General features: G+C 46.6%; 2 protein-coding genes across 2 annotated transcripts in view; one reads left to right on the top strand and one right to left on the bottom strand.

Annotated features, from left to right (window-relative positions):
- LOC112813989 (coiled-coil domain-containing protein 162-like) overlaps window positions 1–16,807 on the bottom strand; it is a 60,626-nt gene that overhangs the window by 3,075 nt on the left and 40,744 nt on the right. Inside the window, 8 exon segments of the mRNA XM_073894256.1 lie at window positions 1,007–1,127; window positions 4,543–4,752; window positions 6,190–6,342; window positions 6,976–7,107; window positions 7,361–7,513; window positions 9,378–9,545; window positions 10,215–10,268; window positions 11,131–11,280. Of these exon segments, the coding sequence (XP_073750357.1) occupies window positions 1,007–1,127; window positions 4,543–4,752; window positions 6,190–6,342; window positions 6,976–7,107; window positions 7,361–7,513; window positions 9,378–9,545; window positions 10,215–10,268; window positions 11,131–11,280 (1,141 nt within the window).
- On the top strand, window positions 14,715–15,275 carry LOC112817098 (ubiquitin-ribosomal protein eL40 fusion protein-like). The gene has a single exon (XM_073893746.1). The coding sequence runs from the start codon at window positions 14,787–14,789 to the stop codon at window positions 15,084–15,086; it is 300 nt and encodes a 99-aa protein (XP_073749847.1). The 5' UTR covers window positions 14,715–14,786; the 3' UTR covers window positions 15,087–15,275.

Genomic DNA, 16,807 nt, shown 5'->3' with positions numbered 1-16,807 from the left:
GTTTTTCCCTTAAGTATTTTAAGAATAACTGCACTAGAACATGTTATAGTTTCCCAGGAGTTGTGAGATCCTAAGGGGAATCCATGCTAATGCCAAGTAAAGAGAGCTCGCCCCTTAACTCTGTCCTTGCCTCTGATGCTTCTGATGTTGGGAGCATCATAATCAACATTTGCACAGTTATTTAGTGTTTTTAAACAACTAAAACAAGTGTTTTAGTGTTTTTAAACAATGTGGCAGACGTGCATTATTTCGTTTAATCCTCAGAATACCCTTTTGAGGTGGAGAGTCCCAGTTTACAGAGAGGCTAAATAGCCTGTCTAAGGTCACATAGCTAGCAGTGACAGAGTCAGGATTTGAACCAAAGCTCACACCCTCAACCACCAGGCTACACCGGAACAGAAAAGCAGAGGCTTGACTGATCTTAATAATAAGTCAGTTGTGTATACTGATATTTGATGATACTTTTGATAGATCTAGAAAAGAACTTAGAATGTATTTCATCCTCAACTTATAGGGGAGGAAGCTAGTTTAGAGACATCCGGGGTTTGACCCCTGCTCCGTGCTGCTTGCTAGCTACATTGCCCAGAGGGCTGTTTTGATTGCCATTTCTATAGGACTCCTCCGGTCCCCAGCTCCCACGAATCATAATATACTTTATAAATAACATCTGAGAAATGTGGTCATTGATGTCCCAAGGCATTAAGACAAAATATAGTGAAGTACCCAATGTTCTGTAAGTGGTATATTACACACTTCTGAGACCAGTTTTTATGACTAAAACCTTTTAGTATAGGATGTCAGTACTCTAAGGTGAACTAAAGTAGAAAGTTATGACTACAAATCAGAATGAAGTTTTTTTATTCATGTATCATTCATTCATTCAACAGCCATCATGGAGCACCCACTCAATAACCACTGCGTTGTTATGGCTAGACCCTGAGATCCTCCTCATTGCAGACCCCAGACCCTGGGAGTTTGTGCTAGCCAGAGTAGGGGACCTGCCCACCACCTGGTGAGCTCATCTGGACAGACAATCGCTCGGCATCATTAAGCTGACTTTGTAGCTCTTGTACGCTCTGGAAAGCATCCAGCTTCACACTGCGCTCCTGGGCAAGCCGGCTTCTCATCTGAGGGGAAAAGTGCTTAGGAAGCAGAGATACTTTTTGGTGCATACTTTAGTTCCTGGGGTTCCTCGGAGAGTGTGGGTCCAGGCTGCCCCAGGAATACAAGCCCTCATACAGTCCTGGTCAGGCTGAACTCAGCCTTCTAATGAGAGCTCCAAGAAGGCCAAGAACTTAACCAAAGAGGAACAGAGGCAGCCCTTGGATCCCCTTATTACCTTATCATAGCCAGGAGTTCTCTCACAACATTTTTATCTTTTATGTTTATATCACCACAGGGGAGGGGAGGGGAGGGGAGGAAATGGAGAAGGGCCCAGTTCACAGAGGACCTTGTGGGTCAAAGCCACGAAACTACCCCAGGGATGGGAGGGAGCCCCTGGGCAGTTTCAAGCAGAGGAAAGACCCGATCTCTCTCCCAGATCTCTGTTTGGTTCAGCTCATCATCTGCAGGGACGCCCTGAGCACCGTCTCCCAGGCCTTATGCGAGGCCCCTACCAAGAGGTGACCTTTGTATTTACTCATGTGGCTCTCTGCTAGCACAGCTGGCCCTTAGACCCCCAGCCAGAGTGTGGCTGGGTCCAAAGTGCACCTCATCCACAGAGAGCACAGGTAGTTTTTTCTTTTGAAACATTTTTATTTATATAAATATAAATTTATATAGGTTATACCAAGTAATTTAATTATAAAAATTACTAAAAGTATAAAAAGTAATGTAATTATAATTATAAAATTAAAAAGTATAAAAAAGCAATAATAGTATAGTGGATTGAATAGTGTTCCCCCCACAAAAAAAAATTCACGTCTACCTAGAACCTCAAAAGGTAACCCTACTTGGAAACAGTCTTTGCAGATGTAATTAAATTATGATGAAGTCATATTGGGTTAAGAGTGGGCCTTACATACAATGACTGATGCCTTTATAAGAAGAAGAAAGGGTTCAGACACAGAGTGACACCTAGGGAGAGGGCCATCGGAGGGGGAAGGCAGAGATCGGAGTGATGTCCGTACAAGCTAAGGAATGTCAAGGGCTATAGGCTGCCACCACAAGCTAGGAGAGAGGCAGAGAACAGCCTCTTCCTCAGAGCCCCCAGGAGGAGCCAACATCTTGATTTCAGCCTTCTGGCCTCCTGAACTGTGAGAGCATACATTTGTGTTGTGTTAAGCCATCCAGTTTGCGGTGATTTGTTACAACAAACTAATCCACATGCTAATATCAAAAATTCAGCCACATGTGTTTTAAATCCTACTCCTGTCTGCATGGACCCAGTGAGAAGGCCTGTGAACTCCTGAAGCTGTGACCACAGGCTCGTCTTACAAATGTTAAGGGGCAGTTTCTTGTGTGTACAGATGCTCTCAAGTGTGGTTTAACTTTCAGTAGGAGATCAGATCCCCAGAGTTAGGAAAACGTCCTAATACAAATTAGGCCCAAGGTCCCTGTATGTACTCTAAGTATTGGTGTAGGCTCCCCAGTCCCCATGGGCAGGAACCAGGAAAAACATGTCAAGACTCCCTGAGCCGGGCTGGGGCTAAACCAATTTGAAGAATATTCGCAAAGGAGAAAAACATGCTTAGGAAGGATCTTGTGTTGTGTTAGGACCTTAAAAAGGATCCCAGCCCACTTCACAGAGGTAGGTGCAGTGATTTGCCCAAGATCCCACAACCAGTTAGTGGCAGAGCCAGGATCTGAAACCAGGTCAATCTGTTTCCAAAATTGTCCACTTTCATTCATATTCCCAGCAAAAAGACATATAGCCAATATTTATCAAGAGCTGTGTATCAGTTTCAGTTCTAAGTGCTTCATTGGAATTACCTGAGTTAATCCTTCTAAAAAATCCCACGAAATGAGTATATTGTTCTCCATTGTACTGATGAGAAGACTGAAGCACAGAGAGACCATGATCTAGCCTAAAGTCATGCAGTGGAAGGCCCCGGGGTGTGAATCAGGAAGTCTGACTCTAGGGCCTCTGCTCTAAATGGTGGCCCCAGGAGCAGGAGGTAGGCAAGGACAGTCATGCTCTCCAAGGTCAGATGGTCAAAATCTGCCCTTGGAATTGGAGGTTGGAGATGGATTAAAGAAGTCACTGTGGGTCGTAGGGGCTCTTGCTGGCTGAGGGTGGATTGCTAGTTGGTGGGGAATGGGACAGTAAGCCCAGGGGCACAGGGGCTGCCAGCAGAGGTAGAGGGGTGGTTTAGGTTGTTACATACATATACTAAAAACATGTATTTGTTGAGAGAAGCCTCAAAACATTTGTTTTGACTACTTTTAGATTCTTTACCATTAGACAAAAATTAGTTAACTAGAGAGGACTTTGAGAAACTAACACTTTATGTATGTATGTATGTATGTATGTATTTATTATTTATTTATTTTTAAGTAGGCTCCATACCCAGTGTGGAGCCCAATGCAGGGCTCAAACTCATGACCCTGAGATCAAGACCTGAGCTGAGATCCAGCAGGACACTCAAACGATTGAGTCACCCAGGTGCCCGCTAACACCTTATTTTTGTGGTGGTTTTTAGAAAAGCATAACTTGAAAGATAAATATGTGACACCAAAATTTTCTTAAGGATTCAAGTCATATTTTAGTTTAGTTTTCATAAAATAAATGTGAAATTCTAATTTTCTTTTAGTCTAAAGCTACTCGTTTTTTTCTCCATTTCTCCACAAATATTTTCTCTAGCATTGCCTCAATTCAATTTTTGCCCTTTTTTATTTTTGTAGACTTCTCATTGATCTCCTCTTTAAGCACCTGAAACACTTGGCCAATAATTTAATTTAACTGTCCAACTTCTGTTTCCTAACATCTCTGGTGAATTAATTAAGTGATTTATTCCTTTGGCGAATGCATGAGAAGTGCCTGCTCTGGAAGGTGCTACTTCTTTTGCCTTTTATATTGGATTACATTCTGTGGTCTCCTTTGTTGGAGCTTGCATTAATCCACATCTACATCTATTGTTTCTTCCTTTTTTTGCTGTAGGGGTATATTTAACAAAAGTATATTGTGTCTGGAAGTCACTTTTGCCTTTCCTTTTTGTCTCTGAAGTTCCAGAAATACCTTGAATAAAATCCTCTTATAATAGCTTCCATAATACTTTCTGCTCTTCCAGATTAACTGTTGGAATTTTCTAAAGGATCCCTAGTTCAAAAATTATAGCCAAGTGGAAACATGTTTTTCATGTGGGTTATAAAGGTGCCAAGATTCTGGGCCTTGAGGCAGTGAAGCCATCATCCTCCTCTCTCACCATAAACAGCCCGAGCATCACCGCAGCGTGGGCAGAAGTATTTCCATTATCCTGGTGGGCCTAGAAATGACAAAGGTGAGGGACACCAGAGGCATGGAAAATTCCAGAAGAAGGCCCCAGCTCTGTCTGGTGCATCCTGATTGGCTTCCGAGCGGCAGCTTCCTCTCTCTGGAGTTACCTGTTGGAGTTCCCTCTGACTTCTCTTCTGCTGCAGCTGGCCCAGTCTGGAAGCCCTCTTAGCCACTTCCGTCAGGAGCTGCAGGTGCTGTTCCTTTTGCTCCACATCTTCCAAGAGCGCCCCCATGCTGGGGGTTTTCAGTAGATCCATCTGTTGCTGGTGGCGAGCCTCCTGGGTTGCTCGGTGTTGCAACTCTCTCAGCAGTCGAGCCTGTGGCAGGAAAAGGCCAGAGGAAACGAAGAAGGCACAGAGTCTTTCCTCTCAGCAAAAGGCAGGGAACGAGAAGTTGCCCAACGGGATAACCATCCCCTCCAGTAGGGCCCAGGGGCCCGACTCTGTGGCGTACTCCTGGGCTCAGGGTCCTAGAGCCCGGCCGTTCAGGTCCGGGCTAGCAGGCAGCAAGACTACCAGGACCCAGGCCGGCTTGGCATTTACTGTAAGCCCCGAGGCAACAGTTGGGGAGGGAAAAAAAGGAACAAACAGGAAAAGCCAGGCAAGTGGTAATGCCACCAGCAATACCAGGTCAAACAGTTCGGACTTCCGGTGCCCAAACGTGATGATATGTATGTTACTCAGCTTATTAACCACATAGTTCTATCTACCTCATAGTACATGTGCAGTGTCACTGAGCATTAATCACAAGATAGCAGGGAAGGGTTGGCCCGTGGAGAAGGGGTGATGTAATACACGCTATGAGTGGACAAAGGAGGTTCTAATCTTGCCTCTGTTTTGACTTCCAGAATAGCTCTGGGGAAGCCAGGTTCCAGATGGCTAAAGAAGGAAAAGAGTAGTAACAATTTGGTCCTGTTCTGAAATTTTTCTAAGCAGTAGCACCATAAGCACCAGAGGGTCCATCCTCAGTTGTAATACTAACACTGTTTGTATGGTGACGTTACAGTTTGCATAATTATACACCATTGTTCACCTGATGCACAATAATGGAGGATGTAGGGTCTAGAAGGAACAAATTATATGTTAGGTTTTAAATATGCCCAGCTTTCCCAGGCTCTTATTACACTCGGCTCTTCTCTCTCTACACCTAGGGTCTTTCTGCTTCCTTCATGATCAGAGAGTTGGCACAGTTATCAAGGGCTTAAACTTGGAAACACCTTTCTTTTGGTGCTGGCCCCTCCTGAGCAGCAGTAACTTCTGAAATGAAGACTTAGTATGGATCATCCGGAAAGGACGCAAGACTCAGTTTGGGGAATAATGCTGATGGCTGGGCCACACTCCACATGCACAAGGTTGCTGTCAATGGAAAGTGTGCTTGGAGATGGAAGGACTGTGTAAAGGGCAGAGACCTCCACCCCAAGATGCCCTCTGGGTAATAAGATCCTCAGAGAAACACACACGTACACACTACACTGAAGAATGGTCTTCTGTATGGGTAGTACTTGCCCATCTTAGCCAAATACAAACAAAACCAAAAGCCTTTTGGCCACTCTCCTTGGTTGCTGGGCTAGAGAGGAGGGAGAAGGGAAGCTGAGGTCTGGGCAGTGGTTCTCTGGCCGTGCTCTGTGCTCGGCCTCACACTGTGGAGCCCCGATGACTGCTCTGGGCAGCTATGGTGCTGCTTCCACTACCACATGCAGCTTTGCAGAGCGAGGTTAGAGAGAGGGAGGCAGAGGGCTCCTGAGGCTCAGATACCTGGTTATCCTGCCGCTCGTGCATCCTGGTGTTGTCGGCCTGAGCCCTGGCCAGGGCCTGCCTTAGAGCCAGTAACTGTTGACGAAATAAAACCACTTCTTGTTCTGCCATAAGCTGGATGCTCAAGCACTCTTTTTTACTTTGCAGAGCTTCCTGTGAACATCCCAAACACAGTGAGATAGAGAATAAGTTTCCTTTCCATAGTTTTAGTTTATAAGAGTCTCTAGACCACTTCAGTTACCATTGTTTTTTAAAGCTTCCGGTAGCAAGGAGCTCCCACCGGTCACTTCTTCTCTGTCTTTGTTTAAGTACAGTGTGACAGATCAGAGTAAACAAAGACTTTCAGAAACACTAAGTGAAAGTGTCCAAACCACTAGTATTTTGTGTTTTGGTTTCAATTCGCCTTGAGGGAGATTTTCGATTTGTTACTTCATTTTCCTCAGATAATCATGTTTGAAACTCAAAGATTTGCAGTATATTTTGATGAAGCTGCCTCAAGCCCTTGGTAAAGTCTCCCCCTCCATCTTTCCCCTTCCCTCGTGCTAAATTCTCTGATCTGTTCTCCCATTTGCTTCTTTGCCATTTACTTCTGGCTCTTTCCTGTTTCTCTGGAGGCTCTGACACATTGCCACTTCCCAGGAAAACTCCCCAACGGTCAGATCCTTTAAGCGTGTTGGTCTTGCCACGGGCCACCAGGCCACTGGGGCAGGGAGGCCGCCAAGGAAGCCAGGCGCCACCCACCTCACGGCTCCCTGCTGGGTAGGGCCTCCCTCCCCTGGCGCTCACCTTCTTTGCCCTGTTCAGCTGGCCCTGGAAACGAGCCTGCTGCACAGCCAGCCTCTAGTGGCCCAGGCTCCTCACTTTGCACACAAGTGCAGCCAGGCTGCTGCTGTCCTGCTCCAAGGCCTGCAGCTGCTCCTGCTGAGAGAGGCTCACTTTCAGGAAAGCCTGCCCCCAACACTTTTCCCCGGAGGGAATGGCACAAATCCTAACATCAGAACCATGCCTTCCAGAGGATGACACAATTGTGCAGTGAGCCCCAGTGCCCCTTTTAAATGCCTGATGCAATGCTTTCTCGGGGAAACCACAGACTGGAACTCATACAGAGTGAGCTAGGGGTCAGATGCTGGGAAGAAATGCTGGTATCTCATTGCTAAATGAAATCACGTACTTTGGCTGGGTTTTCTTTTGTTCCTTCATCAGGTCTGGCAGAACCGCATTTTGTCTTTAGGCCCTTCAAATTGTCAATCCCTTCTGTTCTTACTTCGCCGATGAGCTCACACACTTTCTGGATCAAATTAATCTGATGCTCATCCAGCTTTTCCTGCAAATTGCAGACTCAAGTTCAAGAAGGGCAGGGAAGGAAGAGTCACTTTGCCTTCTAAAACCCAACTTTCAGAAATGATTTCATGTGAAAAAACCATCCACCCAATTATTCCCTCAGGTATTATCTGGGAGTCTCACTAGCAGCCCCTTTAGCGTTGTCTTCAATCCCCAGGGCTTCATTATGTGGACCCCTACACATCTTAAAGCTCAGGCTGTCAGCTGCCAAGGTAAGTTGAGTGGATAGAAAAGTGGAAGGTCACAGGTAGAAAACTGAACCACTCCTCTTCTCCCAAAAGGTTGCTTGAGAATTTGAACCTAGGGATTTTTGCTATCAGGTTGACTCAGCAGAATCCGACCAGATAGAACACTATAGATGAGCCACAAATGAGGAACTACATTAAAAATAGATAAAGTAGAGGAAGGAATCAGGCTGGCTACCTTCCCATTTAGGTTCCAGCAGAAATCTCATTATGAAACAGCCTGTTCTGAATGGCTTGTGGATAATGGCTTGTGGTTGGAAGGGCTTGATCATCGCTAAGTATAACTACAGACCCTGCATCCTTGGGTGAGGGGGGAGAGTTGGGTGTCCTCTCATCTCTGAACCACTTCCCTGGAGAGGAAAGCAGGAGGGTATTGCCCAGTCTGGCAGCCATGGCAGGATGTCTGGCTGCTGGCCACATGGCCAAAGCTTCACCATCCACCTGGGACCCTGGGGTAGAACAGGGATTCTCCACTTGTGGGGGCCTGTGGAACTGGTTTAGCCTGGGAGAAGTAGAGAATCCACTTTCTGTCTAGGAATCAGGCATAAGTTAAAAAAAAAAAAAACTTAAGAAAATTTTCAATAATTTCATACCCAAAAGATGACTGAGCAAATCCCAGACTTCACTGGCTGTTCATCCCTCTCCTGCAGTACAAGGCCCAGTGCATTTTGGTTTTGACCCTACAATATTTGTAAGCATTTGTATTTTGTGGCTCCTTCATAAGTAGGAAGGACTCTCCAATCCTCTCTGACACCCACCAAGGCAGAGCACTGGTGGAAGCTCCTCTCAATGGAACAGCTTCAGGGACTGGCTGGAATGCCCCAGGAGAGACAATGAAGTACAGACTCATTGAGGGGGCTGGCTCTGGGAGCCATCCAATAGCAGGAGAGGGGGCAGGTTTGTCCTGAAGTTCACATCTGTGGGGCAGCTGGACCAGGCTCTGTGATGGCCCATTTTAGGGCCTCCGTCTTACAGCTGCTCAGACATCATAAGAAAGCGACAGGCTTTCCAACCCCCACCCCCCTGTGTGGGCATATGGGCACCCCATCTCTCCTCTTCCGGATGGACGACCTTCCCTGACAGGCCAGCGGCTCCCAGACACTGGATGGAAGAAATAGGCTGACAGGCATTTGACGGGTTGAAAACCTCTCTGAAAGCGAATTCAAATTCTGAATCTGCCCAGTGAGTTTTCAGAAGGCGCCTCTCGCTACCGACACTGGAGTCTGGCCTGGCTCAGGGCACTGCACTCTCCTGTTTGGACGGTGGCACTCAATAGACAAAACCGTGATATCAGCTATTGGGATTTCAGAGGAGACACCCCCCACCCTGCCTTAACAGCAATCAGATGGCAGCAACGGCAACCAGCAGCAGAGTGAGGAAAACAGCAACCATCTAAATTGTCTAAAACTCATGGCAAAATAATGACAACCCATTGCTGACCCCTCCCTGCCACGAACACAGAGTGCTGGAGAATTCATGGGCCCTGTAGGCTCTTGTTACCACACACACTCTGTCGTTGATCGCTGTGTGTGCAGCGGCTGTGGAGGTCACTGAGCCTCGGCTCCCACGGGATTGCCCAGACGTCCGAGACAGGTCACTTACTTTTATGTGCACACATGTCACAAACAAAGCTCGGATTAAGGCTTCGTATTCTTCCTGGACTTCTTTTCTAATCTGCTTGTTGAGATTCAGATTTTCCTGTTCCAAATCTGTGAGTCGAGCTCTTAGAGCAGTGATTTCCATGATCATAGTAGGACTGAGCTCTGCAACCTAATGGCAGAAATATTGTTTTAATGGAAGATAACTCAAGCAATCCAAACTGCCACTATAGAATAGTTCTTTGTATATCAGTGTCAGATTTGCTCTTCTACCTTAAATCTAATGAAAGAGGTGAACATCCTGTTGTACAAATATGGGTGAAAGAATCTAAGGCTGGCTTAAGGGTCTCGGAACAGAGACAGACACATAGTAGGTGTCCAATGAATGGTTGCTGAATGAATGACCCCAGAAGAGACACACTTAAGCACTTTTTAATTGGATAAAATACTTCAGCTGTCTTCGTCTCCATTTCCAAATGGGCCTTCTTTGACACCTCAACCTAAATACCTTTACTTTGGAATTCACTTAAGCTGGCCTCAAAAGAAGACAAACGAAGCCCCCAACCCCAAACCCAAAACTAACAATAAAAAAGAAAAATCAAAGCAATAAAAAATAACAAAAACCACCAAAAAACTAAGAATAAGAAAGCCCTATTGCTTAAAAAGTGAAAGCACACTCCTTAGGTGTTTCTGCAGTAGATCTTCAGTGATGAGAATTCTATAGGCCACTCTTGACGGGGGGCACAAGAAAATGACGCTAGGAAGTCCCCTGTCTGGCTACTGCTGAGAATGTGGATTTGTGAGTTGGAAAAGAGAAGCTTTTTGGTAAGAATGGACCTACCTGACCAGCGTTGTCTTCAAGTGGATCTGAACTTCTTCGGATAATATCTAATTCCTGAACAGGAGAAAACAATGCACAACCAAACTCAAACATTTATTCTTCCAACCATGGCTCAGTTCAGCACAACATGCTCCATACACCTCGTATTTGTGTTAATGGAGCTTCATTTTCAGATCCTTGGGCTCCATCTGGAGCTTGACTGCGTTTGTTGCCCCATTGGACTTTAGGACGCCTAACATGAAATCAGAAGATAGCATTAACTTCCGGGTATCCACACTAATGCCAAAGACTTGGCTACAGGGATAAGCCAAACTGGGGGTGAAGCTGAGACTCATTTGATATTTGAATGCTTCATTTGATTTTTTTCTCAGACTTGTGCACTTTTCTTAGGTAAAAAGTAATATAACATTGAACCTCTAATGCAATCCATTTAAAACAGTGTGCAATCTAGGACAGGAGAAGTGACTCTTGGATCCCACCAGGGGGACCTCATTTTAAGGAAGTCTCATCAGTGAGACCCATGATGTACATCCTGAAGACAGAGTTTACTCAAGGATCCTGGCTTCTCTGCTAGACCAGGAACAGCATAAGGTGCTTTGTGTTTGCTGAGGTGAGAAGGTAAGCTATGTATCTTCCCTGAGGGGCAGCTCCTTTGTCACTAATGTTTTATATTCCCCACTAGACACTTCCAAAGCACACAACCCAGTGTTGCTGGGCCATCACCCTTGCAGCTGAGAATACCAGAGCCCAAGAAAATGAACCAGTAGGAGGAGACATTTGAGGAGTAGCTTTTACCCTCTGTTCTTGCATGAGAACATCTCCCCCACCCTCTGTTCCAGTCTCCTCTTTGGAGTGAGTCCTGGGCCTCCCTACCCATACCTTCCCCATCACACTTCTTGTCTCTCTGGGAACATACCTGCTCTTTCTGACAGAGCTTCTGCCTAGCATGCTCCAACACATGCTCATAACACATGGAGTAGCTCTCGAAGTTGCTGTGTTCTCTCGCCATCACATCACAACCCAAGGAAAGGAGGCAGGCCTCAAGGTGGTCTTTTCTGAATGTGATCTGAAAAGGAAGGGGCATTATTCACAGCAGCTCCAGTAGGATGGACTCACGTGCCAGGGCACATGTTGCCTTAGCTCCCAGACCCTTGTCCCTTTCTCCGCCACAGAGAAACATGGGCTCTGGCCTTGCGAGTCTCTCTTTCGGGTCCACTCTTAGTATTCACAGGGCAGGGACAAGAGTACAAATAGAGGCCTACATGCCACATACCTAAGTATGCTAGATATTTAAGGGCTATAAGTCAAACTAATAAACTATTAATTCTCCTACTTTGAAAAAAGATCTTCAAAATAACACTGAAGGGCAGGTTTGACTTTATCATTCTTGGACTACTCTGGGTTCTATGCTGAAATGGGGTGACTTGGAGAGAACTGGCTCACCAACTTATAGTTTACAGTATGACCCCCTTCTCTTCCCACCTCTGGCCCCACATCACACTGTGGAGGGCTCTCATATGCACACAGACACTCTGGCCATCTACACCCCTACACAGCTGCTCCGGACCACCCCTCAGGCTGGGGTATGCACACTGTCAGTAAGGCCCACTCTCCCTCTGGGGAGCAGGATCGGGAGAACTTCCAGGGAGAATTCCAGGATGCCAAGCTCCTGAAGTGTGGTCTAGAAGGAAGGCCAGAGATCTGAAGGGGCATGTCCCCTTGGCTGTGGGTATTTCTCACCCTGTGAGGAAGAGTCGGGCTGGAGATGAGCCAGAGGAGCCCTCTGAAGAATGAGCGTCTGGCAGGGGCCCCTCTTGCTCTGGCTGAAGGGACATACTGCTACTCTTTCGGCGGTCTCCTTCCGTTTCTCTAAGAGATCGGGCTCCCTTTTGAAGAGGTAGCCATTAAGGAACAGAGGAAAAGTCCATCTCTCCAAGGCAAGCTAAGATTTTGGCTCTGGAGAGAAATGGGAGCCAATGTATAGAAGATAGGACAGATATATCTGCTTAGGGCCTGCAAGTCCAAGTGAGTGCTCGTGGGTGTCTCTATGTGTCCATATCAGGGAGTGCATCTGCGGCATTTGTGGATGTTTGTGTGTCTGTATCCGTTAGTGTAAATGTATATATATGTCTATGTCTCCGTGGATGTCTCTGTGACTGTCTGTATATGTCTCTGTGTCTATGTGTGTCCCTGTGTGTATATCAGTAAGTGTGTCTGTGTGTGTACCTGGGTGTCTTAGGGGGCCTACTCTAAGACCCAGCCCGCATGCATACATGAGCTTTATCTGTGATACTTCCAGAGTCAGGAGGGCTCCAGGCTCCCTGGCAGTGTGCTACAGAAGTTTCTGGCCTGGGGTGGGTCCTGTGTCTCTGACTTGCTTGTCCCCGTGAGGCCCAGTACACCTCCGTGCCCCCACTGACCTCCAGAGAAAGCCCAGCCAGGCTTTACCAAGGTGAGTTACTGAGACAAACTGGCAGAGACGGCAAACAGTGATAGAACTCAGTACTGATGGAGTGAGGGAAGTGGCTCACTCACCACTGCTGATGGCAAGGGAAATCAGGGTGATGTTTTGGAGGGCAGACTAGCTGTATCTGTGAAAAGATTTTAAAATGTTTGTGCCCTTTGGCCCAGTCATTCCTCTGCCAGAACTTCATCTTTAGGGGATAATAAAAGTGACACACAAAAATATGCACAAGCAGATGTTCTTTATAGTAGCCTTTCCAACAAAAAGAGAAATGGAAACGATCAAAAGTTCCTAATAAAGGGAAACAGGTTGACTCTTTCTCACCTCTCTGTACAAACGAAATACTAGACAGCCACCAAAAATTCTGCTGTGGACATAAATGTTTATTGACAAGGAAACATGTTGATAATATGTACTCAAGTGAAAATAAGTACACTATAATAAAAGGGCATACAAAATGATCTAATTTGGTTTTAAAAAGTTAACGAATAAAAAAATGACAAATAAAGTTTGGAAGGAAATATGCCAACATAATAATAGTAGTTGTCAATGAGGGTAAGCTGATGAGTGTATTTTCTAATACATCATATTTCTATTTTCTAATATAATCACAATATGCATACACAATTAAGATAATTATATATGAAAATGTATATGTAATAAAATGTATACCCTAATGAAAAGATAGTAAAGCTTTTGTAAAGATCATCAGCCACAGCAGCTTGGGTGCATTGAAGAGATGCAGAATGGAGACGGTAGATGAAGCCCTCTGCTCATGGGGGATTTCATGAATAGGAGCCAGGCAGTCAGGGCAGGGTACTCAGCCAACCTCCCTCATCTGGGGCCTCCTCAAGGGGCCCCTTCAGGGGGGTGGGAGTGAGGGCAATCCACCCTGCTCTGGAAAGTAAACAGTAAGACAGCCAGATTGAGCTTCTGACATCAAGGCAAGGGGAACCAAGATTCCATTCCCTGGCCCTTGACTTCTTAATGGTGACAGGGTCGAGGCTACGCAAATTTAGTAATGACAAAGGAAACATTTCCCAGACTGAATATGATGAAAGCCTGAAACATTGAGGAGTTGTGAGACCATATTCAAGGCCATCCAGGCATGGCTGGTGACCCCGCCCAGGCAGGCTGGGCCCAGTGCTTGGAATCAGCCACAGTGACTCACTCCTCACTGTCCTGGACGGCAGGCTCTGGACCTGAGCGTGCCAGTAAGGCCTCCAGCAACTTTTTGGCAGGGCCAACACTTCTCAAACTAATATTACCATAGCCATCATAGCAGATATAGGATCCCAAACAAACAGAAACGCAGATTCGGACCGCAATGGCCTTCTACCGTCCCCTCTTAGCCAGTGTAAGGCACCTCTGTGTGAGTCTGTGTTACACCAGAGGTGTAGGAATGGCCAGGACCCCCTTGAGCATCTCCAGAGGCCAGAGAAATTGTATTTTGTTATTGTGTTTCTTAAAAGCTCTTCTGCAACCTACCCTTGCCTTCCTAGGTCACTAAATGTCAGCTCTGTCTCAAAATGCAGCATGAAGTAGGTTCATCTTCCAACCTCCCCTTCAGGGCAGATCCCTGGGTTCCATAAAACCACAGACTGAAGACCATGCCCTCCCATGGGCTGATTTCTTCACCAACAGTGAAACCTGAACTGTGATGAATGGCACTGGCTGGAAAATCACCAGATTCTTCTGGAGAGCCAGCCTGGGGTGAAGCCTGGCAGGTGCTAGGCCTTGTTTTGGCAAAAGTCTGGCTTTGCTGGGAGCAAATTGCACTTCTGTGGTTTGTTTCATCTTGGAGCCCCTCATAATTGGTCTAATATCAGGCATGCACAAGGTGTTTTGATGATGTTTCTAAAACCCACCTCTGCTGACAAAATGCTTCAGTGACTTCCCACTGACTCTGGGATGAAATCCAGACTCCTAAGGATTGCCTACAAAGCCATTCAATAACTGGCCCTGTCCACCTTTTCAATGTCCTCCTCTGAACTCTGCTATACTCCCTTCTTAAATTTCTCTACCTTCCTGGCCCTCTTTCTCTTCAACGAGGTGGTCGAGTGGTTTGGTGGCAGCGGCCTTGCGGATTCGCGCCAGCAGAAGCAGAGATGCAGATCTTTGTGAAGACCCTGACGGGCAAGACCATCACCCTCGAGGTCGAGCCCAGTGACACTATTGAGAATGTCAAAGCCAAAATCCAAGACAAGGAGGGCATCCCGCCTGACCAGCAGCGTCTGATTTTTGCGGGCAAACAGCTGGAAGATGGCCGTACTCTGTCAGACTATAATATCCAGAAAGAGTCCACCCTGCACTTGGTGCTTCGCCTCCGGGGTGGCATCATTGAGTCTTCCCTCCGCCAGCTGGCCCAGAAATACAACTGTGACAAGATGATCTGCCGCAAGTGTTAGGCTCGCCTGCACCGCCGTGCTGTCAACTGCCGCAAGAAGAAGTGCGGCCACACCAACAACCTGCGCCCCAAAAATAAGGTCAAATAAGGCCCCTCCACCGGCTCTTCCTTTGCCCACAGGGCAGCTTCCTGCCCGAGCCCCAAGGGCCTGGGGCCTCAATAAAGTTTCCCTTTCATTGAAAAAAAAAAATTTCTCTACCTTCCTTCCCCAGCCCCTCTTCATCTGGATAACTCCTATTTGTGCTTTAAGACTTGGCCCAGACAACACCTCCTCCAGGAAGTCTTCCCTGACTATTTCTTCCCTACCCCCTAGGTGGGTTGTATCTCCTGTGTATGCCTCTCTCAAAGCATTTAATGTAAAGTATCTTTTCCTGACACTTCTGGGTCACCTGATTCCATAAACTCTTTGAGGGCAAGAACTGTACCTTTTGCCTTTAATCTAATACAGTGCCTAGAAAAAAAAAGGAGATCTATAAACACTGGCTAAATGAATGAATGACTTTTGGCATACGAATGGAAATGGTTCTGGAATCCACACAATAGACTATTATAGTTCTGATTTGCAATAAAAGTCAGTCTCTAAGTTTAGGTCAGTGTGTTTGGTATAAAATTTGGGCAAGATGTTAGAACTGATTGTGAAAGGCTGTTTTTTTTAGAATTTGGAGAAGGAAGAAAAGATCACTAGAGGCCAATATGGATTCAAGAAAAATCAGGTCAGATGAACCTTTTCAGGAAATAGAGCGCATGCGGTGTACCTGGATTTCAGCAGGGTATCTGGAAAGGTTCCTCATGATGTCCTTGTGGACCAGTGGAGAACATAGACTGGGCGACAGTACAACGGATGGGCTGCATGGATGGGGTGCTGGCCACAGAAAGACTGTCCCCAGAGAGTGGGGTCAGCCTGAAGGGGACCCCAAGGGGGTAGCACAGGGCTTGGGGCCTGTCCTGGCATACACTGTCAGTAATAACTTGAATGAGGAGACCGAGGGCAGGCTGACATGAACCCGGGAGGGAGTGAGAGTGTGCTGGATGATAAAAATCCAAATTTTTAAGGATTTCAAGAAGTTCAGAGTGGACTAAATTGAGTAAGAACAAGGCTAATAATATGGCAGCTGCAGGATGCCTGAAGGCAACGTGTGGGCTTCAGGTGACTGTTAGCCTCATGTGTCATCCGTGAAGCAGCTGCCAATACCCAGCACACTCATGGGCATTAATCAAAGCAGATCACACAGGACAAGTACACTTTCCACTGGTCAGACGATCTTGCATTTAGAGGGGCCTGACCAGGATGGGAGGGCTGCTCATATAAAGTGACTGAAGGACATGAAAGAGGTTTAGTCTGAAGAAGAGAAGGCTGGGCTCAGGTCCTCTGCACAGAGGCGCCCAGGTGAGGGAGGAGTCCCGTGCCTGCTCCCCTTTCCAGTTCATGTGCCCTGGCTTGGGCCGCACCCATCTGGAGGAAGGTGTAACAATTTGTAACCCACCACCCAGAGGGGCACCCATTTGGGTTTGTGCTATCAGAGCAGGCCCTTCGTTGTAATTTTATCGAGGCTTCACCCATGCTAGCAATGGTGCTAATTGAGTTTCTCGGACTGACCTGCCTTTGGATACCTAAAGGCTTGTTGTGAGGGGTCAGAACCATGACCTATGATGTCCCAGGGACAGAACTAGGATCTCTGATGGAGATTGTGGGGAGGCCAAAGCCAACTCACTAAAAACTGC

The sequence above is a fragment of the Callorhinus ursinus genome, unplaced genomic scaffold, assembly GCF_003265705.2.
Source record: "Callorhinus ursinus isolate GAN/ISIS: 27379988/994484 unplaced genomic scaffold, GSC_fseal_2.0 scaffold6, whole genome shotgun sequence".
NCBI classification, from domain to species: Eukaryota; Metazoa; Chordata; class Mammalia; order Carnivora; family Otariidae; genus Callorhinus; species Callorhinus ursinus.
Note: the sequence above shows the minus strand (reverse complement) of the source record. Positions and strands in the feature narration are given on the sequence as shown.

Excerpts from the sequence above, each read along its gene's own strand:
- LOC112817098 (XM_073893746.1), top strand. The coding sequence starts at position 14,787 with ATGCAGATCTTTGTGAAGACCCTGACGGGCAAGACCATCACCCTCGAG.